Here is a 25,918-nt window from a genome sequence, read left to right as displayed (position 1 = left end):
GGATATTTACCTCATTACTGTTGCATTTTCCCGATATGTCAGATGATAAATAATCAATCCAAACAAAGCAAATTTGGGAAAAAAAAAAAATCGTTTAAAAGGGTAAATATATGAAAAAGAACATCCCGACTACTCCTTGATGTCTGCGATTTCTGCATTGCGACCCTTGTCATATTTAGGGCTGTCCCAACTGACTAATTTCCTCCCGATTAGTCAGCCGACTATTTTTAGTCGACTAATCTAATAATTTTTTATTTTTTTTTACTACTTTAATAATTAAATTTTTGTTGAAGCTTATTAATTCACAAAAACATTTTGGGACACCTAAATTCTTTACTAACGTATAAATAAATAACATAAATATTCATAATAAATCACAAACAATGAGGTCAAATGCTGCTGGCATTAACTGGTGCAAAAAAAAATGTAAACGGAAACACTGTGACTTCACCTTTTTAACAGGAGTCAAACCAATTCTTACTCTTTTTGCCATCTGTCATTGTCTATATTGTTCTAAATGTTAAAATGAATTGCAATTTTCCGGACAACAATTTTCAGAATACTTTGTGTGAGTTCAGATTCTTTTTCTGGTGTGCATGCCGCGTTTTGGGGGGATGGGAACAACTGTTCAACTTTTGTTTGTTTTAACCTGAAAATAGATCAAGTAGAGGGCACACTGAAATATTACCACAATTATTTTGAATGAAAGGCACACATACTCACAGTAACAAAAATTAAATATATAGTATTAATTTTATAGTATACTACTATATGTATATACACAATAATACTTTATAATATAAAGTAACTAACATTAGTGCAGTCATGGATTACAGTAAGCAGGCCAGTGCTGTTTCCATATACTGTATATTTTTTTTATTATATTATGTATATACAGGATATACTGTATGTATACATTTTCCCCAAGTGGGAGCTTCCATGATCCTAATAAATGTAACAATAATTTTTTAAAAAATTATATAATCATATTATTATATATATATATAAATTATTTTATTAAATAAAAATGGACGTTGATACGACGCACATAAAGGCAACTTCCATTAAAAAAAATCGTGAGAAAGTTGTATGGACTTACAATCCGCTAGCTTGTTGTTTCTTGTTGTCTTCGAAAATTAGACTTGGGTGACGGCGTTTCAAGTGTTCGTTCATAGCCGACATGCCACCGTGGTATGCGAGCTCAGCTTAGCAAAGAGTACACACAGTGGCACATCCATATTTTCCTTGAAATAATTCCAGGCTCTGGCTATTCTAGTCCGCTTTTTTGGCTTTATGCCGCTTTCACGTGTGGCCAATTCTGCCCGTTTTGGTAATTGACTGTGTTTTCAACTCCTCGCCGTAGTGAGGAGTGAACCGGCGATTCACTTGGCTCGTTGTCATCGGTTCGTCCGATTTTCTCCTCAGGAAGGCGGCGGCGTGCATAAAAACACCAAGAGGCGTCGGATGGCTCTTTATGGATACTTTTATTGACCAAAACAAAAACGTGGGGGATGCCAACTCCACGCTACCCGCGCACTTTCCCAACTCACCGATCTCGCTCCCTCTCTCTTGCTCGCCCACTTTCTTCCTCTTTGCTCAATCTGACAGTGTCAGTCACATTGATATAACAGCGGCCCCCTTGGGGGTGCCAGTAACAACCGCTTGCATCGCGAGCGCCCACCATTCTAAACTTTATCCGCATGTAATATATATTTTTTAACCCGTCATTACCCTACCGTCGACGCATTTACAGCTCTAGTTATATTACCATGTTTCACCCATAAAATCCCCCAAAAAGCCAGCTGTGGCCATTCACATCTGTGTTTTGACACTCGGTGATACATGCTACGTGGAGTCTTTGGATCGAAACAAGGTAAGTACGCGATAATATCTCGTTAAAATCATGGTGTCTTTACTTATGCTCTCGCGTGCTCTCACTTTTAGTGAGGGTTTTGCTGTTTTTTTTTGTTTTTTTTTTAAATGCCCTCCTGTTCAAAATGTTTCTTTCCCCAGAAAATTGAGATTTTAAGCTTTCCAATGATGTATCACACATGCATATAGGACACATTTGGAAATTTGGCCAAATTGGGAGCACTTGCTGTATAAAAGTAACATTTACTGACCACCACAATGTTTTTCTTCATTTCTTTTAGTGTTTCTGAATGCCAAAGAGTTGCACTTTTGAACTAATTCATTCTTTTTTCAAGATTTTTGTCCGAGTTTGTTCTACATGATAAAAAGTCTGAGTGAATGCTCGTCCGAGACTGGTGATTTCTTACTTTTTGCTAGGAGTTGTAGAATTAAGTAGTATTTAAATACATACATGTGCATTTGCTGTGGTTTAGTACAATACATTTAGTTTAGTACAATACATTTACTGTACAATACATCCCCTCTGCCAGTCACCGTTTAATCCGGCCGGGAGTGACTTTGCTCTGCTTCGTCCTTGGTCCACTCGCCTGGCTCTCAATCAATTCCACTTGTTGCACAAGAAAACGCCAAGTCTTATTTTACGGAGTAGGAGAGAATGTAATAGCCTTGTAAAGAGCTTTTCTAGTTTCGGCGAGAATAGAAGTTTTTTTGTTTTTTTTTTAATGTTGTTGTTGTTGTAGTGAACTACAGTTCCAAACACACAAACATGGAGATTTCAAGTAGCTTAGCAAATGGAGGCGTGAGACCCATTTTTCGAGTGTCCTAAACTTCCAAGCAAGCGCATTTATCAAGGTTTCACCGGCCGTGGCGTGTGTGTCATCATCTACTGACATACAGTGGGGCAAATAAGTATTTAGTCAACCACCAATTGTGAAAGTTCTCCTACTTGACAAGATTAGAGAGGCCTGTAATTGTCAACATGGGTAAACCTCAACCATGAGAGACAGAATGTGAAGAAAAAAAAACAGAAAATCACATTGTTTGATTTTTAAAGAATTTCTTTCCAAATTAGAGTGGAAAATAAGTATTTGGTCACCTACAAACAAGCAAGATTTCTGGCTGTCAAAGAGGTTTAACTTCTTCTAACGAGGTCTAACGAGGCTCCACTCGTTACCTGCATGAATGACACCTGTTTTAACTCATTATCGGTATAAAAGACACCTGTGCACAAACTCAGTCAGTCACACTCCAAACTCCACAATGGCCAAGACCAAAGAGCTGTCGAAGGACACCAGAGACAAAATTGTAGACCTGTACCAGGCTGGGAAGACTGAATCTGCAATAAGTAAAACGTTTGGTGTAAAGAAATCAACTGTGGGAGCAATTATTAGAAAATGGAAGACATACAAGACCACTGATAATCTCCCTCGATCTGGGGCTCCATGCAAGATCTCACCCTGTGGCGTCAAAATAATAACAAGAACGGTGAGCAAAAACACAGGGGAACCTAGTGAATGACCTACAGAGAGTTGGGCACCACAGTAACAGTAACACAATGCGCAGCCAGGGACTCAAATCCTGCACTGCCAGACGTGTCCCCCTGCTGGAGAAAGTACACGTCCAGGTCCGTCTGCGGTTCGCTAGAGAGCATTTGGATGATCCAGAAGAGGACTGGGAAAATGTGTTACGGTCAGATGAAACCAAAATAGAACTTTTTGGTAGAAACACAGGCTCTCGTGTTTGGAGGAGAAAATACTGAATTGCATCCGAAGAACACCATACCCACTGTGAAGCATGGGGGTGGAAACATCATGCTTTGGGGCTGTTTTTCTGCAAAGGGACCAGGACGACTGATCTGTGTAAAGCAAAGAATGAATGGGGCCATGTATCGAGAGATTTTGAGACGTGGCTGGGTCTTTCAGCATGACAATGATCCCAAACACACAGCCAGGGCAACAAAGGAGTGGCTTCGTAAGAAGCATTTCAAGGTCATGGAGTGGCTTAGCCAGTCTCCAGATCTCAACCCCAGAGAAAATCTGCGGAGGGAGTTGAAAGTCCGTGTTGCCCAACGACAGCCCCAAAACATCACTGCTCTCGAGGAGATCAGCATGGAGGAATGGGCCAAAATACCAGCAACAGTGTGTGAAAAGCTTGAGAAGAGTTACAGAAAACGTTTGGCCTCCGTTATTGCCAACAAAGGGTACATAACAACGTATTGAGATGAACTTTTGGTATTGACCAAATACTTATTTTCCACCATGATTTGCAAATAAATTCCTTAAAAATCAAACAATGTGATTTTCTGTTTTTTTCCCCACATTCTGTCTCTCGAGGTTTACCCATGTTGACAATTACAGGCCTCGCTAATATTTTCAAGTGGGAGAACTTGAAACAGGTGTTCTATGGGATTTAGGTCTGGACTCATTGCTGGCAAGTCCCCAGTGCTTTCTCTCAAACAATTTTCTAGTGCTTTTTGAAGTGTGTTTTGGGTCATTGTCCTGCTGGAAGACCCATGACATCTGAGGGAGACCCACACTGGGCCCTACATTATGCTGCAAAATGTGTTGGTAGTCTTCAGATTTCATAATGCCATGCAAACGGTCAAACAGTCCAGTGCCAGAGGCAGCAAAGCAACCCCAAAACATCAGCGAACCTCCGCCATGTTTGACTGTGAGGACCGTGCTCTTTTCCTTGAAGGCCTAATTTTTTCCTGTAAATTATATGTTGATGCCTTTTCCCTATAAGCTCTTCTTTTGTCTCATCTGACCAGAGAACATTCCAAAACGCTTTCGGCTTTCACAGGTAAGTTTTGGAAAACTCCAGCCTGGCTTTTTTATGTCTCTGGGTCAGAAGTGGGGTTTTCCTGGGTATCCTACCATAGAGTCCCTTTTCATTTAGACGCCGATGGAAAGTACAGGTTGACACTGTTGTACCCTCAGACTGTGGGACAGCTTGAACTTGTTTGGATGTTAGTGGAGGTTCTTTATCCACCATTCGCACAAATTTTCGTTGAAATCTCTCGTCAGTTTTTCTTTCCCGTCCACATCTAGGGAGGTCGGCCACAGTGCCATGGGCTTTACACTTATTGATGACACTGCACACTGCAGACACAGAAACATTCAGGTCTTTGGAGATGGGCTTGTAGTTTTGAGATTGCCCATGCTTCCTCACAATTTTGCTTCTCAAGTCCTTAGACAGTTCTTTGGTCTTCTTTCTTTTCACCACGCTCAATGTGGTACACACAAGGACACAGGACGGAGGTTGAGTCAACTTTAATCCTTTTTAACTGGCTGCACATGTGGTTTAGTTATTGCCAGCACCATTTGCCACAGGTAAGTAACAGGTGCTGTTGATTACACAAATTGAAGAAGCATCACATGATTTTTCAAAGGGTGCCAATACATTTGTCTGGCCCATTTTTGGAGTTTTGTGTAAAATGATTTATTCTTTTTTCCCATTCTCTTTTGTGTTTTTTCATTGCAAGCAAATTAGATGAGGATATTACTACCAAAGCATTTGTAATTGCAACCGTTTTCTGGGAGAAATTGAGCATTATTTGACAGAATTGCAGGGGTGCCAATACTTTTGGCCAGCACTGTATTTTTATGGAAAAACATGCACATGTATGTGTTTGACAGTTTGACACCCCTGTATTAATTGCCGATTTCTCAATGGAAGCACCTGCTGCATAATTTTTCGATCCACGTGGCACAGCTGGTGCTGCTTCAACTGGTTGCTGGAGATGCATGTCATCATCTTTAATTCATTGTTGACCAAGTGCCTCCTTAACCGCACACCTAAATAAACAGTCGTGCGAGGCTACCTTATTAGTCACTTATGGATTTGGAGAAGCTGCAGCTGCGCTCCTCATCCTGCTATGCAACATCATCTGTGTTATCTGATTCCTCTCGTGACCGTGTCTGCTTCCGTCATTAAATTCTTCATTTCACTCATTGGCTGCCACTGACGGCACTAGACGTCCAATCCAACGTCTAGTGCCGTCGATGGCACTGAAACATGAGCAGATAGTCCTCTCAGTTTAATTAAATTAACACCTATCACCATCAATGGCATGCAATGAGTTAAAAAAAAGTACTTTACAGTGTTACTTGGAGCTGTAACTACAATGCATTTCTGTTTTTATTCATTTTAATGGGATTAATGTAGCTAGCTAGATAGATTTGGAATTTTTCACATTTCTGCATAAAATACAGTGCCTTGCAAAAGTATTTGGTCCCCTTGAATCTTGCAACCTTTCGCCACATTTCAGGCTTCAGACATAAAGATATGAAATTGAATTTTTTTGTCAAGAATCAACAACAAGTGGGACACAATCGTGAAGTGGAACAACATTTGTTGGATAATTTAAACTTTTTTAACAAATAAAAAACTGAAAAGTGGGGCGTGCAATATTATTCGGCCCCTTTACTTTCAGTGCAGCAAACTCACTCCAGAAGTTCAGTGAGGATCTCTGAATGATCCAATGTTGTCCTAAATGATCGATGATGATAAATAGAATCCACTTGTGTGTAATCAAGTCTCCGTATAAATGCACCTGCTCTGTGATAGTCTCAGGGTTCTGTTTAAAGTGCAGAGAGCATTATGAAAACCAAGGAACACACCAGGCAGGTCGGAAATACTGTTGTGGAGAAGTTTAAAGCCGGATTTGGTTACAAAAAGATTTCCCAAGCTTTAAACATCTCAAGGAGCACTGTGCAAGCCATCATATTGAAATGGAAGGAGCATCAGACCACTGCAAATCTACCAAGACCCGGCCATCCTTCCAAACTTTCTTCTCAAACAAGGAGAACACTGATCAGAGATGCAGCCAAGAGGCCCATGATCACTCTGGATGAACTGCAGAGATCTACAGCTGAGGTGGGAGAGTCTGTCCATAGGACAACAATCAGTCGTACACTGCACAAATCTGGCCTTTATGGAAGAGTGGCAAGAAGAAAGCCATTTCGCAAAGATATCCATAAAAAGTCTCGTTTAAAGTTTGCCACAAGCCACCTGGGAGACACACCAAACATGCGGAAGAAGGTGCTCTGCTCAGATGAAACCAAAATTGAACTTTTTGGCCACAATGCAAAACGATATGTTTGGCGTAAAAGCAACACAGCTCATCACCCTGAACACACCATCCCCACTGTCAAACATGGTGGTGGCAGCATCATGTTTTGGGCCTGCTTTTCTTCAGCAGGGACAGGGAAGATGGTTAAAATTGATGGGAAGATGGATGCAGCCAAATACAGGAACATTCTGGAAGAAAACCTGTTGGTATCTGCACAAGACCTGAGACTGGGACGGAGATTTATCTTCCAACAGGACAATGATCCAAAACATAAAGCCAAATCTACAATGGAATGGTTAAAAAATAAACGTATCGAGGTGTTAGAATGGCCAAGTCAAAGTCCAGACCTGAATCCAATCGAGAATCTGTGGAAAGAGCTGAAGACTGCTGTTCACAAACACTCTCCATCCAACCTCACTGAGCTCGAGCTGTTTTGCAAGGAAGAATGGGCAAGAATGTCAGTCTCTTGATGTGCAAAACTGATAGAAACATACCCCGAGCGACTTGCAGCTGTAATTGGAGCAAAAGGTGGCGCTACAAAGTATTAACACAAGGGGGCCGAATAATATTGCACGCCCCACTTTTCAATTTTGTATTTGTTAAAAAAGTTTCAATTATCCAATAATTTTTGTTCCACTTCACGATTGTTCCCACTTGTTGTTGATTCTTGACAAAAAATTAAAATTTTATATCTTCATGTTTGAAGCCTGAAATGTGGCGAAAGGTTGCAAGGTTCAAGGGGGCCGAATACTTTTGCAAGGCACTGTATCACCTTCAATGGCATGCAATGAGTTAAAAAACTACTATACAGTGTTACTTGGAGCTGTAACTACAATGTATTTCTGTTTTTATTCATTTTAATGGGATTAATGTAGCTAGCTAGATAGATTTGGAATTTTTCACGTTTCTGCATAAAATAACTATCAAATGTGATCTTTATCAAAATCACACAGATGAAAAACGAGTCTCTGCTTTAACTAAAACCACCCAAACATCTATAGGTTTTCATATTTAAATGAAGATAGTATACAAAAAAGACAGAAGGGGGGGAAATAAGTAAGAGAACCATTACATTTATTATTTTGTGCCCCCCCCCCCCCTTTGGCAACAATAACTTCAACCATCTGTAGCTGCAGATCAGTCATGCACATCGATCAGGACTAATCTTCTTCTCTACAAAACAGCTGTAGTTCAGTCAGATAGGTCATGCCACAGCATCTCAATGGGGTTTAAGTCGGGACTTTGACTTGGCCACTCCAGAACATGTACCGTAATTTTCGCACTATAAGGCGCACCTAACTATAAGCCGCTACACACCAAATTTGGCACGAAAACGGAATTTGTTCAGAGATAGCCGCACTGGACGATAAGCCTCAGCTGTCCTCACTGTATTATGGGAAATTTACAGCAAAAGATATTAACCGGTAACACTTTATTTGACGGCGGCATCATACGACTGCCATAAGACCAAATAAACCACCATGAAGCTTTGAACTAATTGGCTCCAAAGCATCATTGCTTCAAGAAGCTTCATTTGGCCATCAGTACTCCCTTGTGGGAGACAGTCAACCTCTGCTGCCACCTGCTGTCAACACTGCTGTTGTCCAACATGCCTCCTAGCATGCATTGCAGCGCTACCGAATCACAATTAATGTTATGTGCTAATCATTTCTTCAGTTTCTGTTTGTTGTTTCATTACTTGCTAGTAATGGTATTTGGTAACACTTTATTTGACAGTGGTCCCATAAGACTGTCATAAGACAACCATAATTATGACATGACACTGTCCTGGGCATTAATGAATGCTTATAACATATGTTATTTAGTGTTATCCGGCAAATTATCTCACTTTTGAATGGATGTAAAAGATCCAAGCTGGACATAAATGGAGTTAGTGAGATAATTTGCCGGATGACACTTTCTATTCTACTCTACTCTACTCTACTCTACTCTACTCTACTCTACTCTACTCTACTCTACTCTACAACATGAGCATTCAGTGAGGCCCATGATCGTGTCATTTCATTAATTATGATGGTTTTATGACTGTGTTATGACACCGCTGTGAAATAAAGTGTTACCTATTAACCAAAATAAATCAACAAATAAGCCACACTGGACGATAAGCCGCAGGATTCAAATTGAAGGAAAAAAGTAGCGGCTTATAGTTCTTTTGAAACCATTCTGAAGTTTTTGAAGAGATTTACTTCTGTGTTGCAGCATACATCCTCTTTTTTTAGCTTCACTATCTGACAGACAGCCTCAGGTTTTCCTGCAAAACTTTTGAATTCATTCTTCCATTAATGATTGCATGTTGCCCAGGCCCTGAGGCAGCAAAACAGACCCAAATCATGATGCTCCCTCCGCCATGCTTCACGGTGGGGATGAGGTTTTGATGTTGGTGAGCTGTTTCATTTTTCCTCCACACATGACATTGTGTGTTACTCCCAAACAATTCAACTTTGGTTTCATCAGTCCACAAAATACTTTGCCAAAACTTCTGTGGAGTGTCCAAGTGCCTTTTGGGAAACATTAAACCAGGAACAATATTTTTTTTTAGACAACAGTGTCTTTGTCGGTGGAGTCCTCCCATAAACACCATTCTTGGCCATAGTTTTACATACAGTATAGTCAGGGGTGCACATAATTTTTTTGCCCAGGTTCTCAGAGGAGGACCTGGAGATGTGACTTGGTCCGCATTGAGCTTGAGAGCCGACCCGCCTGATGAGATAAATTCATGACAAGCTTTACTTAGAGTCAATTAACTTGAATTAATTATATTAACAATTAATGCTTGATTAACATCAACTGGCACAACAAAATTGCCATTACTTTGAAGTGAAATGTAAAGAAATAAAAAGCACCAATTCAAAATAAGGGGCATTATGCGGCTCCCACATTAACTCCAAGCCTTTTTAAAAGTGGGATGTCCTCCTCATAAGACCTCATTGAACGTGCATGTTTAGCTTTGTAAAATGCAAGCAAAAACACGTTTGTCAGTGCATGTCGCTGTTCATTACCTTTATTCCGCCACTTGTCCATAGGGCGAGTTGGGTCCTGTTTGACATCGATAGTTTGCTTAATTGCCACATGCTCTCTTTTTTGTTCGTGCTTTTCAAAGTTTGGATAGCTGAAATCCTTTGACCCTACATAAAATGCGCTGCTCTTATCAGCGACATTGGGATTTTCACGGCACATTTTGTTACGCATTTTCGTGCGAGCATCATTTGCTTCTAGCCATGGTACGTCCTGTAGCCACTTTTCAGCAAAAGTCCTTTTTTTCAGTAGCTCCGGTGACGTCTCTGTCGTCTGTCTGTCTTTTGACGGGGGTGGGGGAACACAGAAGTAATTACTCAGTGTGGCCTGCCTCTTCGACATTTTGAGAAGTTATTTTCTCGTGTCCGACGCAAATACAGTGGTCAGCCATCGGTACGCAAAAGCGTATGGAAACCTGTTGAGGTAATTATCGAGGTTTGATTGATTAAATATTTGCTTGATTGATTGACTGATTGATTGATTGATTGAATATTTGATTGTGCTCATATATACCATAAATAATACATATTGCCATAGTTTTCTTACTTATATAACCAGTAAATGATTATTGCTTGCTATACCAGGTTGTAGTATAATGCTTAAGTGTTACAAAGAGTAAAAGAGGGTCGGGATGACAACTGCTTTGCTTCATGGCCGCATCATTGCGTAACTAGACCTTCCGAGGCATCTTCAGCACCTGGCGTCTGGACTTTCGTCTAGACCTTCGAGGACAATTTTCCATCCGAGGACATCTTCCATGGCCGCAGCGTTGCATAACTGAAGTGTCTGGATTATTTTGACTGTTTACATGATTGTTTTGACTGTTTACATGATTGTTTACATAAGCTCTTGCTTCCACACGTGTATTCACTTAGTTCAACCTACATGCACACACATATCCAATCGAAAACCACATGGGTGTCTCCAGCTTGCTCTCCCCCTCCCTCAGGGCGGCATCCCTTTTTTTTTAAACAAACCCCTAAATACAATACCAAGGAGGATTTTTTTCCTTTAGATCAATTTTGGTGACTCACGAGTCACGTTTTGCTCTCCTTGGCCAAGAAAACTGAGTGTCTTCTCTCCTTATTTCTGGGTAATTTTACAAATGTCTACCTAAGGATCTATTTTTGATATTTTTGAACTTGACAAAACCGTTGAGGGCCAGCGCGTTTGTCTACGTCCAGTCCGCATGTGCGCATACGGACCACTTATGTGCACCCCTGAGTATAGTTGATGTGTGTACAGTGATATTGGACAGTGCCAGTGATTTCTGTAAGTCTTTAGCAGACACTCTAGGGTAGGCCTGTCGCGATAACAATTTTTAGGGTGCGATAATTTATCTCATAAATTATTGCGATATGCGATATTATTGCCCCCCCATTTTTTTAAAAACCAATTTACAATAACACAGAGAGAATACAGTATATATTAAGATCAAGTACACCCATTTAAACGCGATATTTACTCTTAAATTCAAAAATACTTTTTAAGAAATCACAACTAAAAACAACAGACCATGCCTCTTAAGTAAAAGACAACAATATTAATACCGCACAGAAACACAGAATAGATAAAATGTGTTTTTCAAGAAAAAAAGATAAAATTGCACTTAATAACTTAAGCATTTAAGCAAATGAAAACTTTTCCTCTCATAGCTTCTGCTATGGTGTTCCATAGGGATGCAATGATATAGCTTAGTCACAGTTCAGTACGATTTTCGATACGGGGGACACGATTTTCGATCCGATTCAATATATTTAATGCTCTGAAGAAAAAAAAAAAAAAAAAATTGTATTTTTTGTTTCGTTTTTTTTTTTCTGCGCTTTTGCTAACGAGCAAAAATTAAATTGCCATCATATAAACATGCATTTTAGTGCATAATATTTATGTGCTTACTTCTTACTGATCTGAAGAAATTTTGTATAAAAGTGCTGAGAACAATCTTTACTGTTTGTAAAGTGAGGCAGGGCACACTGTTGATTGCTACAGCTCTCTTAGCAGCTAGGTTTACTACATGAGCAAGACATCCTATTTGTGGTCAAAATCCATCTGTGTCACGTACTGAATTAACAACATTTGCAGCATTATCTATAGCAGGGGTGGGCAAACCGGTCCTCGAGGGCCGCAGTGGGTCCTGGTCTTTGTTCCAACTGACCCAGCACAGATAGTTTAACCAATGTGGTTTCAGCAGAAATGAGAAGCACCTGACTGCAATCGACTGATTGCACTTGTAAAACAGCAGATTGGTGAAAAGGTGTCCTCTTAATGGGTTGCAACAAAAACGCGCACCCACTGCGGCCCTTTGTGGAATAGTTTGCCCACCCCTGATCTATAGTCACTGGTATGGATTGATTTGGCCTTCTTCCATTCAGTCATGGTGGTTTATAATTCATCGATGTAGTATATGGACATACTTCACAGTGGGTATGAGGTGCTTTTCAGCATGCACATTTCGTGGCACGCCAGACCCGCTTAGAGTGTTTGTTGCCAAAAAGCTCAATCTTGGTCTCACACAAAAATATACATGTTCCCAGTTGTATGGGGGTGGGTCAGTGATGCTGTGGGGCTGTTTCGCGACCAAAGGCCCTGGGAACCTTGTTAGGGTGCATGGCATCATGAATGCTTTGAAATACCAGGACATTTGAAATCAAAATCTGTTGCCCTCTGCCCGAAAGCTGAAGATGGGTCGTCACTGGATCTTTCAGCAAGACAGTCACCCTAAACATATGGCCAAATCTACATAGAAATGGTTCACCAGACACAAAATCAAGCTCCTCTCATGGCCATCTCAGTCCCCAGACCTTGTTTTGTTGGCAAAAGGGGGTTGTACAAAGTATTAACACCAGGGGTGCTAATAATTGTGACACACATTATTTGATGTCAAATATTTTTTTCTTTATGTGGGAATTTTCCCCCACTGAATGAATGCACTTGTATTGAAGGTTGGATTTTTCTCTTTTTTCCATTAAGGTCCCATATTATTTGAATTAAAAAAAAAATTGAAGCCAAAAAACACATCTTTTTCAGGGGTGCCAATAATTATGGAGAGCACTGTAGGCTGCTATAGATATAGATAAAATGGATTGGACGACTAACACCGTCAATGGTATACAATGAGTAAAACACTTTGGAAAAAAAAAAAAACTACTTTAGATTGTTACTTGGGGCTGTCACCAGAATTTGTTTTGATATAATGATGATAGAAATTGAAAAAGAAGAATAAAGAAAAAAATTCGGTGTGTGGCCCATATATATTTTTCTATGTCAGTAACTGATTTATTTTTGTTATATAAATCTCTTTGCCCCTTCACTCAAAATGGACTGAAAATCTTCAATTTTTCTTTTTTTTTTTCGTTTAACAAAACAATCAATCCCTTATAAAATACTGAAAACATCTTAACGAGTAGGCTCCCGATTACTTCATTCCTACAAAGTACATATATACAAGTATCAGCCCACTCATCTTGTATGCACGTGGGCCGACGAGTGTCAGCACTTCACTTACAACTGGAAAAGACGAGAGGACACGAGTGCTCGTCCATTGGGAAATTATGGAGCTGCAACTGACATTCAGCGTTGATGGTCATCCTGAAGAGACAGAAAAAAAAGGCATTTTCACTCCATTCAGTCCCCATTTTCCACATCTTTACTCAATTGACCGAAAGTCACATCTAAGAATGAACAACAACATAATGAGGGCTACTTTGTGCCAGGGTAAATGTGCATCAAAGTGGTGATTCAATCAGAACAGGGAACGGTCCCCGTTCTGCTTTACTCTGTGGGAGGTGCACAACTTGCTGATTTCACATCCTGTCATCAAAGGAAGTAGCATGAGGTGTAAGCGGCAAGTACTTTTTTCTCAACGTATGAAAGAAGCTGGAAGGAGCAGACATTTTGTTGTCATTGTAACAAGAATCATGATGGGTAATCACCATAGGCGGATCTACTATTCAGGCGAAGTAAGCGATCGCCTTAGGCCTCCAACCAGTAGGGGGCCCCCAACCAGCTGCCCTTGCCCCAACGAGCAAGGGCTTGGGCCGCCTGAGCCAGCAGCACCCCCAACTATTCGTCATGTATAATTATGTCAGCATACCAAACAAACAAATAACAAAACAAAAAAGAAAGCCATTTGAATACTGCATTTATATTATCTCTCCCCCGCACACACGCACTAAAATGGACTGTTCCACGATGAAGGACTGAGTATCAGTCGCTTAGCTTTATTTAGTGCCGTTTAGCATCGCTTAGCTCCGCTTAGCTGCTCGTTAGCTTCACTTAGCTCTCCCGCGTTTTTCACGCCACTAAGCTCGCTATTTTTACAGCTCACTTGCTACATTGCACGTTGGCTATCATTTATTTCGAACACATGAGCGAACGTGCTTTCCATGAGAGCCAAAGTGCAATGAGGGAGAAGTTCAGAATAGGCCGCTAATGCCTCTTTTAACTTTCTTCTTCACACCAAATTTAAAATACACGACAGCACACCCTGTGGCGAAACAATGCAGTACAGTTCCAATCAGTCATACAATAGCACTCAAGAGCTGATTAACAGCATCTGCTAACGAAAAAAAAAAAATTTATCAGTGACACCACAAGCAATGACGAAGAATGCTTTTTTACGTAGTATAAAGCTTTCGGTTAGCGGTTTAGCGAACGTACCTCCGATGAACATTTCAAAATAAAAGCACGTCATGTTCGTCATATCAATAACGATTTCTGGAGTTAATCCCACATACTTCAGAATATATTATAATATGGTGAGTAAATAATACAGAATACAGATCCTACACTAAGAATAGCTCTCAAATGACACTCTTTATGACAAATATGATTGGCAATGAATAATTATTATAATTATTATACTGCTATTATAGTATTCTATGATAATAATGCTAGAATTTTTTTTTTTCAAGAATTGTTTTGAATAATGTTGGAAAGGCAAAGTCAATGTTCTGAATCTGTTTACTTTCCATTCTTTTGCAACTAGTAAATGCTATCAGCATATAACCTTATAGTTTATTTGTAATTAATTATTGTTATTTACATGATTATTTCTACTTTAATAAAGAATTTAAGTGTTCCAAAATGGTTTTGTGAATTAATAAGTGTCAACAAAAATTTCATTCCTAAATTAGTAAAAAAAAGAAAATTATTAGATTAATCTACTAATCGTAAAACTAGTCGGCTGACTAATCAGGAGAAAATTTGTCGTTTAGGACATCCCTAGTGTACCGGAACATATTTCCTCCACACCCTTCTTACCTTTTTAACCCCTGACCCATGAAGAGGGTCCCTGGATATGTTCGCCTTAGGCCCCAAAATTTCCAAGTCTGCCACTGGTAATCACCATCATCTAATGCAGGGGTGACCAAACTCAAGATATGAAATTACTCACACTAGATTGGCTTTGGTATCAAGATTTCTTTGAATTGTGAATCATGTTTTACATGCAAATTGCCTAATTCATTCCAAGCTCTACTAAAAGACCACATTTGCTGTCAAGTCCTCCGATTTGTCATTACAGGTAGTCCCCGGCAGTGCTTAACTTGAACTCCCGTTTTATCAAAAAAAAATTTTTTTTTGGCTATAAAGAAGTACCAGAAAGGCGTCAAATGACCCCGATACCTAACAGACTACAGGACTTTGTCAAATAATAGACCACTCAAATAAGCAATCAAGCAGGCCACCCGCCTACACACTCCTGTGGAGTCTGTATTTGATACACTGCCAATGGGAAGACCCATTGGCAGTGTTACAGCTATTGAATATTTTAGTAGTTGATTAATCGATGGACTAGTTTGTTCGCATAATCGAGTAATCGGATAAGGAACATGAAAAATTAAAACACCTGAGCTGAGCCTCAAACGATATAATTGTTTTTTTTTAAAATGAGGATCTGTGCACAACAAAAGAACAATTGGCTAACTTGGATAGAAAAAGTCTGCTATCTTGAATGCTATAAAATGCTAAAGTTTTTTTTTTTTTTTTTTTTTTACAATGCTCTTAACAAGTGGTTCAGACACATATTCCCACAAAAAACGGCTAAATATACCTACAAACTAAATTAAGAATGCATTAAAAAAACATTCGCTCAAACAAAAACTTAGCTTATGTTGGTCTTAACAGGGAGCAGTTGGATTCAGCCATGTGAAAAAAGGCAGACCAGAAGGCATTGTATCCACCCTCATCAGTAAAATTAAATGCAAATACTTTTAAAATCAACCATTACAATGCCACTTCAATTAAACGAATACTCGAAGCCACAAAATTTAGTTAGAATATTTTTTTCTAATCGAATACTCGATTTAATCGATTAATCGTTGCAGCACTACTTTTTTTTTTTTTTTTAATTAATAATTTCAACAATTTTGCAACTAGCCTTTGTGGCGTTCTCTTTCGACTCTCGGGCTCTTGCGAAATACTGCTGCTGTGAAATTAAACTAGCTTCAAGTTGCTTCAATTTCTCGCTACGTATCTTCCCTGTAATCTTGTCGTACATGTCAGCGTGTCTTGTTTGGTAACATCGCCTCATATTGAACTCTTTAAAAACAGCGACTGTCTCTTTGCAAATGAGGCAGACACAGTCATTGGGTATTTTAGTGACGAAATAGTCCAGTTTCCACCTACCCTTTAAGCGCCAGCCGTTGCAGTCAACTTTTTTTTTTTTTTTTTTGTTGATTGTCGCCATTTTAGAGAATTGGGCGTAAAGGGTTGTTGCTTAGAGTGATGCTCCTTTTTAGTGGGTAAATGAGGAGCAGCATTTAGTGTGTAAGCTACTTCATATGCTTGTAGCAGTACTGCTGACCAATTTATTAAGTCTGTGTGCGGGCCAGACGTTATTGATTTTATGACAGAGGCTGGGGGCCGGATGAAATCTGACCACGGGCCGCATTTGGCCCCCGGGCCGGACTTTGGACATATCTGTCTTAAACCATGTCTACATGTCTAAATGCACTGAGTTGCCGCCATGTGATTGGCTGATTAGAAATTAAGTGTTAACGAGCAGTTGGACAGGTGTATCTAATAAAGTGGCCGGTGAGTGTATATATATATTAGAGATGTCCCGATCACGTCATTTTCAAAGTATTGGAATCGGCAAAAAAATATCGGCCATGCCTTTTTTTAATATATATATATATTTTTTTTATTATATCGTTTTCTAATTGTATTTAACGTTACAGACATAATATGTTACACTCATCCAGAGTCTTTAAATCAGGTTTAAGGTAGGATTATCAAATTTATCCCGATAATGGCGGTAATTAATTTTTCAAAAAATGTATCACGTTAAAATATTTAACGCAATTAATGAATGCGCTGCACGACCCACTCACGCATTGTCGCGCTCGATCTGTAATGACACCGTTTTACCTATATAGAAAGATAAAAGGCAGTGTAAAATGAGTAGAGGGAATTTTGGCAGCCTTTGGAGCCTTTTTTTTAATTGGCTAAAGCCTTACAATCCCTCTCCCTACGATTAAAAATATCATGGGAAGCAATGTGGGGAAGCAAGGTAGCAATTGATCTTTTTCTTAACACCTTATGTTATTTCCCAACGCAGAGAAGATATATCAATTGGTAGCACTGTCATGGTTCCACTTCCCATCATGCACTGGGACATGGCTACAGTATCATTAACTGAAAGCTCAACAAATACACTAGATGGCAATATTTAGTCACAAGTCTTTCTATCCGTGGATCCCTCTCACAGAAAGAATGTTAATAATGTAAATGCCATCTTGAGGATTTATTGTCATAATAAACAAATACAGTACTTATGTACTGTATGTTGAATGTATATATACGTCCGAGTTCCATTCATTTTTTTTCTTAATGCATTGCCAAAATGTATATGATCGGGAAAAATGATCGGGAATGATTGGAATTGAATCGGGAGCAAAAAAAAGCAATCGGATCGGGAAATATCGGGATCGGCAGATACTCAAACTAAAATGATCGGGAGCAAAAAAACATGATCGGAACAACCCTAATAATATATATATATATATATATATATATATACATATTAGGGCTGTCAAACGATTAAAAATTTTAATCGAGTTAATTACAGCTTAAAAATTAATTAATCGTAATTAATCGCAATTAATCGCAATTCAAACTATCGATAAAATATGCCATATTTTTCTGTGAATTATATATATATTCTGTAAAATATATTGTTGGAATGGAAAGATAAGACACAAGATGGATATATACATTCAACATACGGTACATAAGGACTGTAGTGGGCATTTCACTCTACTGTCATTTAAATCTGTCTATGCTGTCCTCACTCCGAAGCGTCTACTTTTTCCAAAGCTAGACAGCTAGTGAACGACGCCTTAATAATCAGACTTCTTCCTTTTTCATCTGATTTATTAATAAAATGGACTCAAACCATTGTCCTCTTTAGACCGTCGTAAAACTAAAAAAAAAAGTACACAAGCATTGCATTAGCAACAACGTTAGCTTAGCACGCTATACAGGTTAACTAAACATAAACAAAAAGCGTCTCATACAAAAAATATAACATTTCGCTTATTAACATAATATGTACATTCTTTACAACAACCATACTTACGGACAAATCTTGTCCAAGGATCATATAAGCACAACAGAAACGTCATGCAGCCGTATTGGACTGGCAAGAAAAAATAAACCATGTCGCAAAGTGACCACAAGAGTTCGCTGTTAGACAGCACAAAAAGAAAGCCTTGCTGTAAAACTTACCAAAAGGCAGAATACTGTCTGAGCGGGACATGTGCGTTAATTGCGTCAAATATTTTAACGTGATTAATTAAAAAAATTAATTACCGCGCGTTAACGCGTTAATTTTGACACCCCTAATACATATATATACACAGTATAATGATAAGGCTAACTGAGCTAATGAAGATGCACTGTTGAACTGACTAGCTCCATGTAGTGTTGAAGCTGAGATGTGCAACAGAATCTAGGATGAACTCAAGCTTCCTTAGCAGGCCGTATTTAGTATTACCTTCATAATTTGCTGCGGGCCAATAAAAAAATCCAGCCGGTTTGGACACGCCTGATTTAATGGGATGCGATACAGGGGCTATATCAAAACAACACTTTACAATAACGTTCAGCTTTGATAAGCACCATCAAAGCTGTGTTGATTCTTTATGGCATTATTTTAGGCGGCGGGCTCACTAATTTCCTAGGCAATGACCCTTTCACGGTCTTCCGCCTTTCACCCGAAATCAGCTGGGATAGACTTTAACTTCTCTGTGACCCTAAACAGAATGAACCAAAATTAATGGATGGTTATTACTAAGGCAATTTGCAGTGTTGGTAAACAGGATATCATATGCTGGATATCCAGGACAACAAATACACTTTAGGAATGACTCGTAATATGAATAACTGGCTACCATTGACGGCGATAGATGGATTGGATGCCTATCATCATTAATGTTGACAATAGCTTTAGAGTATACTAGCAGTTTTGTTAATCTTACTTTAAAAAAGTAATTAATTACAGTTACGAATTACTTCTCCCTAAAAGAAATTGCGTTAGTGACTCAGTTACCTGAATGTAAGAGTAGTTACTTAACTGTAACTGGTGATAATTTTCATGTTTTTTTTTTCTCAAAACAAAACAAACCAAAAAAACTGTCACCCAATGTGAAGTTTAAAGGGTTTTTGGCCCTAGCCCAATTCTTTACCCTAAACATAACTAGACACAGGGGTATTGCGGATATTGTGATAACGAGATAGTAACCTTTGCTATGTGTGGAAGTCATTTAATGTTGTGAATTAACCGTTAAAGCTGTTAACCCTTTATTGCCAAATGTATCACATTTGATACACCTAAAATGTCATGATTTTGAGACTAATTCAGAATTTTAACATTTCTTTTTGAAAACAAAAATGATGGATGCAAGTCAACACATGCATCTGCAGGTTCCATGAGGGAAAAAAAAAACAGGATTTAGCAAGGCTTATAGATAATAGAGCGCTTATTAAACATTGATTTTGACTTTTCTTTTTACTAATTTGAAAAAAAGTTATCATTAGGACCTTATTTTTTAAATTTGGGGATTCTCTGATAATTGCTTTATGTTGCAGGTATTTTAAAATAGCTCCCGTTATTGCATTAGTTCCCTTCTGTCTATTTTCGACATGTTTAAGTTTTAAAACTGTTTCATCATTTAAAGTTAGATTTAAGTCAAGATTTTGCCGATTTAGGAGCATTTTAGATCAAAAGTTACTTAGGTTGGCTAGGAAGGTTCTCTACAACAAAACCTTCCTGAGAAGTCTACTGCTTTAAGACGGCAGCTCTTTACTAACGCATCTAGTTCTTTATTATACATGTTGCTAATGCCGCCGTGTCTGTCATTTGCATCTAGTTCTGTATACACAGTGGGGCAAATAAGTATTTAGTCAACCACTAATTGTGCAAGTTCTTCCACTTGAAAATAATATAGAGGCCTGTAATTGTCAACATGGGTAAACCTCAACCATGAGAGACAGAATGTGGAAAAAAAAAAAAACTGAAAATCATACTGTTTGATTTTTAAAGAATTTATTTGCAAATCATGGTGGAAAATAAGTATTTGGTCAATACCAAAGGTTCATCTCAATACTTTGTTATGTACCCTTTGTTGGAAAAAACAGGCCAAACGTTTTCTGTAACTCTTTACAAGCTTCTCACACACTGTTGCTGGTATTTTGGCCCATTCCTCCATGCAGATCTCCCCTAGAGCAGTGAAATTTTGGGGCTGTCGTTGGGCAACACGGACTTTCAACTCCCTCCACAGATTTTCTATGGGGTTGAGATCTGGAGACTGGCTAGGCCACTCCAGGACCTTGAAATGCTTCTTACGAAGCCACTCCTTTGTTGCCCTTGCTGTGTGTTTGGGATCATTGTCATGCTGAAAGACCCAGCCACGTCTCATCTTCAATGCCCTTGCTGACGGAGATTTTCACTCGAAATCTCTCGATACATGGCCCCATTCATTCTTTCCTTTACACAGATCAGTCGTCCTGGTCCCTTTGCAGAAAAACAGCTCCAAAGCATGATGTTTCCACCCCCCATGCTTCACAGTGGGTATGGTGTTCTTCGGATGCAATTGAGTATTCTTTCTCCTCCAAACACGAGAACCTGTGTTTCTACCAAAAAGTTCTATTTTGGTTTTATCTGACCATAACACATTTTCCCAGTCCTCTTCTGGATCATCCAAATGCTCTCTAGCGAACTGCAGACGGGCCTGGACGTGTACTAGCTTCAGCAGGGGGACACGTCTGGCAGTGCAGGATTTGAGTCCCTGGCGGTGCATTGTGTTACTGATAGTAGCCTTTGTTACTGTGGTCCCAGCTCTCTGTAGGTCATTCACTAGGTCCCCCCGTGTGGTTCTGGGATTTTTGCTCACCGTTCTTGTTATCACTTTGACGTCACGGGGTGAGATCTTGCATGGAGATCTGCATTGCCCTAAGACCGTCATAATTATGACATGACACTGTCATGGGCATTAATGAATGCATATGACAGATGTCATTAAGTGACATCCGGCAAATTATGTCACTAACTCCATTTATGTCCAGCTTGGATCTTTTACATCCATTCAAAAGTGAGATATTTTGCCGGATGATACAAAATGACCTCTCTCCTTAACATTGATTTATGCTCATGGCAGTATCATGTCATAATTATGATGGTTCTATCACAGTCTCATGGTGCCACTGTCAAAGAAAGTGTTTCTAAATACCAAAACTAGCAATGAATTAAACAACTGGACCAGTAACTTAAGATATAATTACCACTGAACAGGAATTTTGCTTGTCATTTATATCTGTAGCGCTGCAATGTATACCAGGAGGCATGTTGGATGACAACAGTGTTGACAGTAGGTGGCAGCAGAGGTTGACTGTCTCCCCGAATAGAGCAATGATGGCCAAATGAAGCTTTTTAGCCAATTGATTCAAAGCTTCATGGTGGTTCATTGGTCTTATGCGCCACTGCAAATAAAGTGTTACTAAATACCATGACTAGCAATTTATGAAGCAACTGGAACAGGAACTGACGAAATAATTAGCACAGAATATGAATTTTGGCTTTTTATCTATATCAGTAGCGTTGCCATGCATGCTAGGAGGCATGTTGGACGACAACAGTGCTAACAGCAGGTGGCAGAAAAGGTTGATTGCCTCCCCTAAGGTAGACGTGATGGCTAAATGAAGCTTCTTGAAGCGATGAAGCCTCATTTGGTCTCATGACAGTCGTATGATGCCGCTGCCAAATAAAGTGTTATCTGTTTGGTGTAAATATCCTATAATACAGTGAGGATAGCTCCAGCGTATAGTCCAGTGCTGATTATCTATGAACAAATGCCATTTTCGTGTCAAATTTGGTGGGTGGCGGCTTATAATCAGGTTGTGCCTTATAGTCTGAAAATTATAATAAGTCTGAAAGGGGCTTATGTTAATTGCGTGTTCATTAATTACGTATTTTTTACGTAATTAAGTACTTACGAAAAAACGTTCAGTCTTTTTGAAGTCTGTTGTAGGTGGGCCGGATGATGGGTGTGCCTGGGTGTTGTTTAGGATAATTCTTCTTTTGCAGATTTGGGTGGTAAAGTTTGTGCGTCACCATTGGTTGCTGGGTCATGGTAACTGAGGTGGGAGGTTTGGCCTGCCTTGACGTCTGAGAGGTGCCGAGCTATCAAACTTAGAGTTGTTTTTGTTATCGGGTGTTGTGGTAGTACAGGACGTCCCGCCATTTGTTCTGGACTGTCCTGAAGAGCTGATTGCGGGATTTGGTGCTGCAGACGTGGGCTTGTAGATGCCTTGCCTATCACCTGGTAGTCAGCAACAGGGGCGTTACCGGGGGGTGGGGGGGCAAATGCCCACCCACGGACACTCTCTGCCCACCCAAAGAAAACTGGATGTAGTACTAACGGCAGTCCGGGCACCGCGTATGGTATCCCATTCATATAGTACTGATGTGTTCTTAGTTTTAACCTTTGTGTTGTTACCTCCTATTTCACTTAAAAATAAATAAATAAATAAATAAATAAATAAATGACATTTTGGTTTTGTTCCTAGGAGGGGCTACACACATTTACACATATATTTTTGAATTTTTTTTATTTTTACATTTTATCAAAGTCACCAGTGTTCACCTGGCTATTGAGTTTGGTGAGTTTTAAAGCATTCTGAGGGGTTCAAAGTAGGGCTCAAAGCGTTGGCGGGACAAAGAATGACTGCTAGGGGGTGCTACATAGTGTATTTGGAATTTGTCTTGACAGGGTCTCAAAGACTGTACCTGTCTTGACCTGCCTGCCGATTTTGGTGCATTTTGAAACATTCTAAGGGGGTCAAATTGAGCTCAAAAGGGCTACGGAACAAGGAATAACTATAATAATAATAATAAAACCAAGGAACCACAATACGTTACCTAAAAAAACATTTTCACCTGCATGACCATACTGTTCAGCTATGGATGTGTTCTAAGTCAAATAAAATCAAATAATCTTTTATTTGTTTGGACCAAATCACAACAACAGTTATCTCAAGTAGAAAACAAAATGTTTTAAGATGCAGTAGTCCTACGCTGGATTTCGACCTACTTGAGCATTGTAGCTTTTGTTGTTGTTGTTGTTGTTGTTGTTGTTGCCCCCATCCCCAGGTAAGACTAATGCCCACCCACACCTGGCATCCTGGTAACACCACTGGTCAACGACAATCTTGCTCAGTCAGCTGCATGACGCACGCGTTGGGCGTCTGTGGTCAGAAGGCGTCATGTACGTATCTCTTATGCCCTATGTCTAATATATTCTGCTTGTTTTCCCTAAACTATGATATAAATGCTATTTATTTTATATTGGGTACGTTAAGAGTAATACGAACAGTCAAACAGTAAATATGAGAAAAGATACTATTCCCTGATTGATTATATTAAGTGTGTTAGAGTCATACAAACAGTCGAACGGTAAATACGAGAAAAGATACTATTCCCTTCAGGATATATGAAACTCCCATGTGATACATTAAAACTGTTCAAACCATAAGGGCAACCAGACTCCTATTTACGGTGTCTAAGCAGCTGAACAGTCCTGCATTTTGTTTGCAATCATTTGAAATATCATTGATTCACTCTGAGCACAACCAAGAGAAAGAAGCTATCTGCTGTGAGCACATCAGGCGGGCACACATATTTGCCATACACAATATTTGCCAGCCTAAAAGCAAACACTCTGAACAAAGTGTCTGAGGAGAATGTGTGTCATATTGACTGTTGTCTACCTTGAACAGTGGAAAGCATACCATCACAAACATTGATTCGTTCTTATGCTTGCTATTTGCACATTAACCATCAAATCAAAGATTCAAATGCAGGCCAAAATCAATCTCAGCTATTCATAACATGGATGCCATTCAGTTCTCACCTCAGCGTGTAAAGAATTTTCCCGTTGTTACGGATTCGAAGCAGCTGATTGGGTGTCGTTATCCAGTGAGAGTCGGCCGTCTTGGAATTCCTGAAGATGGTGTCGGGAAGCCAGATCAAGCCTACCATGTTGCTGCGGATAGAAAATGAGCATGATTTACATCCGAAGATTACGCGACACATTTGATCGGAAAAATAAAGCACGTTTATGCTAGTAAATCTGTGCCAATGGAGTTTGAATTTCTAACACAGATTTTTTTTTTCAGCATCAAAATTCAGTTGTAAGAAATTCTGACTGGGAATGGGATCGATTGCTTTTCTCTGTTTACTTGGATGTTGCAACTGATTATTATGTTTGTAACTGATTTTTTTTAATTTACTCAATTTTTTGCCACTTCAATTTCTGTGACTGATATGTTTGCATCTGAAAGTTTTTGCGGCTGAATTTCTTGCCGAAAACAATTCAGGAATATTAGAAATGTTTAAGTTCATACTTTTTTTGTGATGTCATTTTTACTGACTGAATTTTTTGTGACTCAATTTTACGCGACAACATTTTTGTATTTGAGTTTTTTTGTCAGTGTATGTTTAGCAACTGAGTTTTTTTAACAATTTTTTTTGCCACTGAATTTTTGCAAGTTTTTTTTTTTTTTTTTTTTTTTTTTATGAATTTTTGTCAGAGTTTTTGCCACTGTAATTTTTGTGAAAGTGTGTTTTGTGACAGATATTTTTGCAACTGAATTTTTCGCAACTGAAATTTTTTTTTTTTTTTTTTTGCTGCTGAATTTCTTGCGACTAATTTTATTTATTTTTTGCATCTGAAGTTTTTGCGACTGAATTTTCATGACCTTGTTGTGGTTGAATTTTGATGCCGAAAACAATTCAGTGATATTAGATTTTTTATTTTATATTTTTTTGTGACAGAATTTGTACGGACTGAATTTTTTTGCAACTGAATTTTACGTGACTCAATTTGGATTTTGTCAGTGAATTTTTTACTATTGAATTTTTGTGACCAAGTTATGGCTGGATTTGATGATGTAAACAATTCAGTAATATTAGAGTTTTCTTTTAATTAATATTTTTTGCCACTGAATTTTACGCAACAAAATTTTTGGATTTGAATTTTTTGTGGCTGAATTTATTTGCCAATACTTTTTTTTTTGCACCAGAAATTCATGCAACTGAATTGTATGAAACTGCATTTTTTTAAACAAACTTTTTTTTTCTCCAGTGATTTGTTTTTTTTTTTTGCAACTGAACTTCTCATTTTTTTTGCATCTCATTTTTTTGTGACTGAATTTTTGTGACCATGTTATGGTTGAATTTTGATGCTGAAGGGCGACAGAATTTTTTTCCCCCCAACTGAATTTTTTTGCACCTGAATTTTTTGCAACTCCATTTTTTTAACAAACTTTTTTTGTGAATGAATTTTCGGAACCCAGTATTTTTTCCACTGATTTTTGTGTTTTTGTCACAGAATTTTGGGTCACTGATTTTTTTTTGCAAATGTAGTTTTTGCATAT

General features: G+C 38.8%; 1 protein-coding gene across 3 annotated transcripts in view; it reads right to left on the bottom strand.

The window, feature by feature from the left end:
* The window catches only part of LOC130930338 (gamma-aminobutyric acid receptor subunit gamma-3-like), a 271,640-nt gene that overhangs the window by 86,330 nt on the left and 159,392 nt on the right, over window positions 1-25,918 (bottom strand). For all 3 annotated transcript variants that reach the window (XM_057858229.1, XM_057858243.1, XM_057858234.1), the window contains 2 exons: window positions 24,394-24,525; window positions 13,488-13,570 (listed from right to left, as the gene is read on the bottom strand). In XM_057858229.1, the coding sequence (XP_057714212.1) occupies window positions 13,488-13,570; window positions 24,394-24,525 (215 nt within the window). The remainder of the gene's footprint in view (window positions 1-13,487; window positions 13,571-24,393; window positions 24,526-25,918) is intronic.

Source organism: Corythoichthys intestinalis, chromosome 2, assembly GCF_030265065.1.
Source record: "Corythoichthys intestinalis isolate RoL2023-P3 chromosome 2, ASM3026506v1, whole genome shotgun sequence".
Taxonomy (NCBI): domain Eukaryota; kingdom Metazoa; phylum Chordata; class Actinopteri; order Syngnathiformes; family Syngnathidae; genus Corythoichthys; species Corythoichthys intestinalis.
The sequence above is the reverse complement of the archived record's forward strand: the minus strand, read 5'-3'. Positions and strand labels throughout refer to the sequence as shown.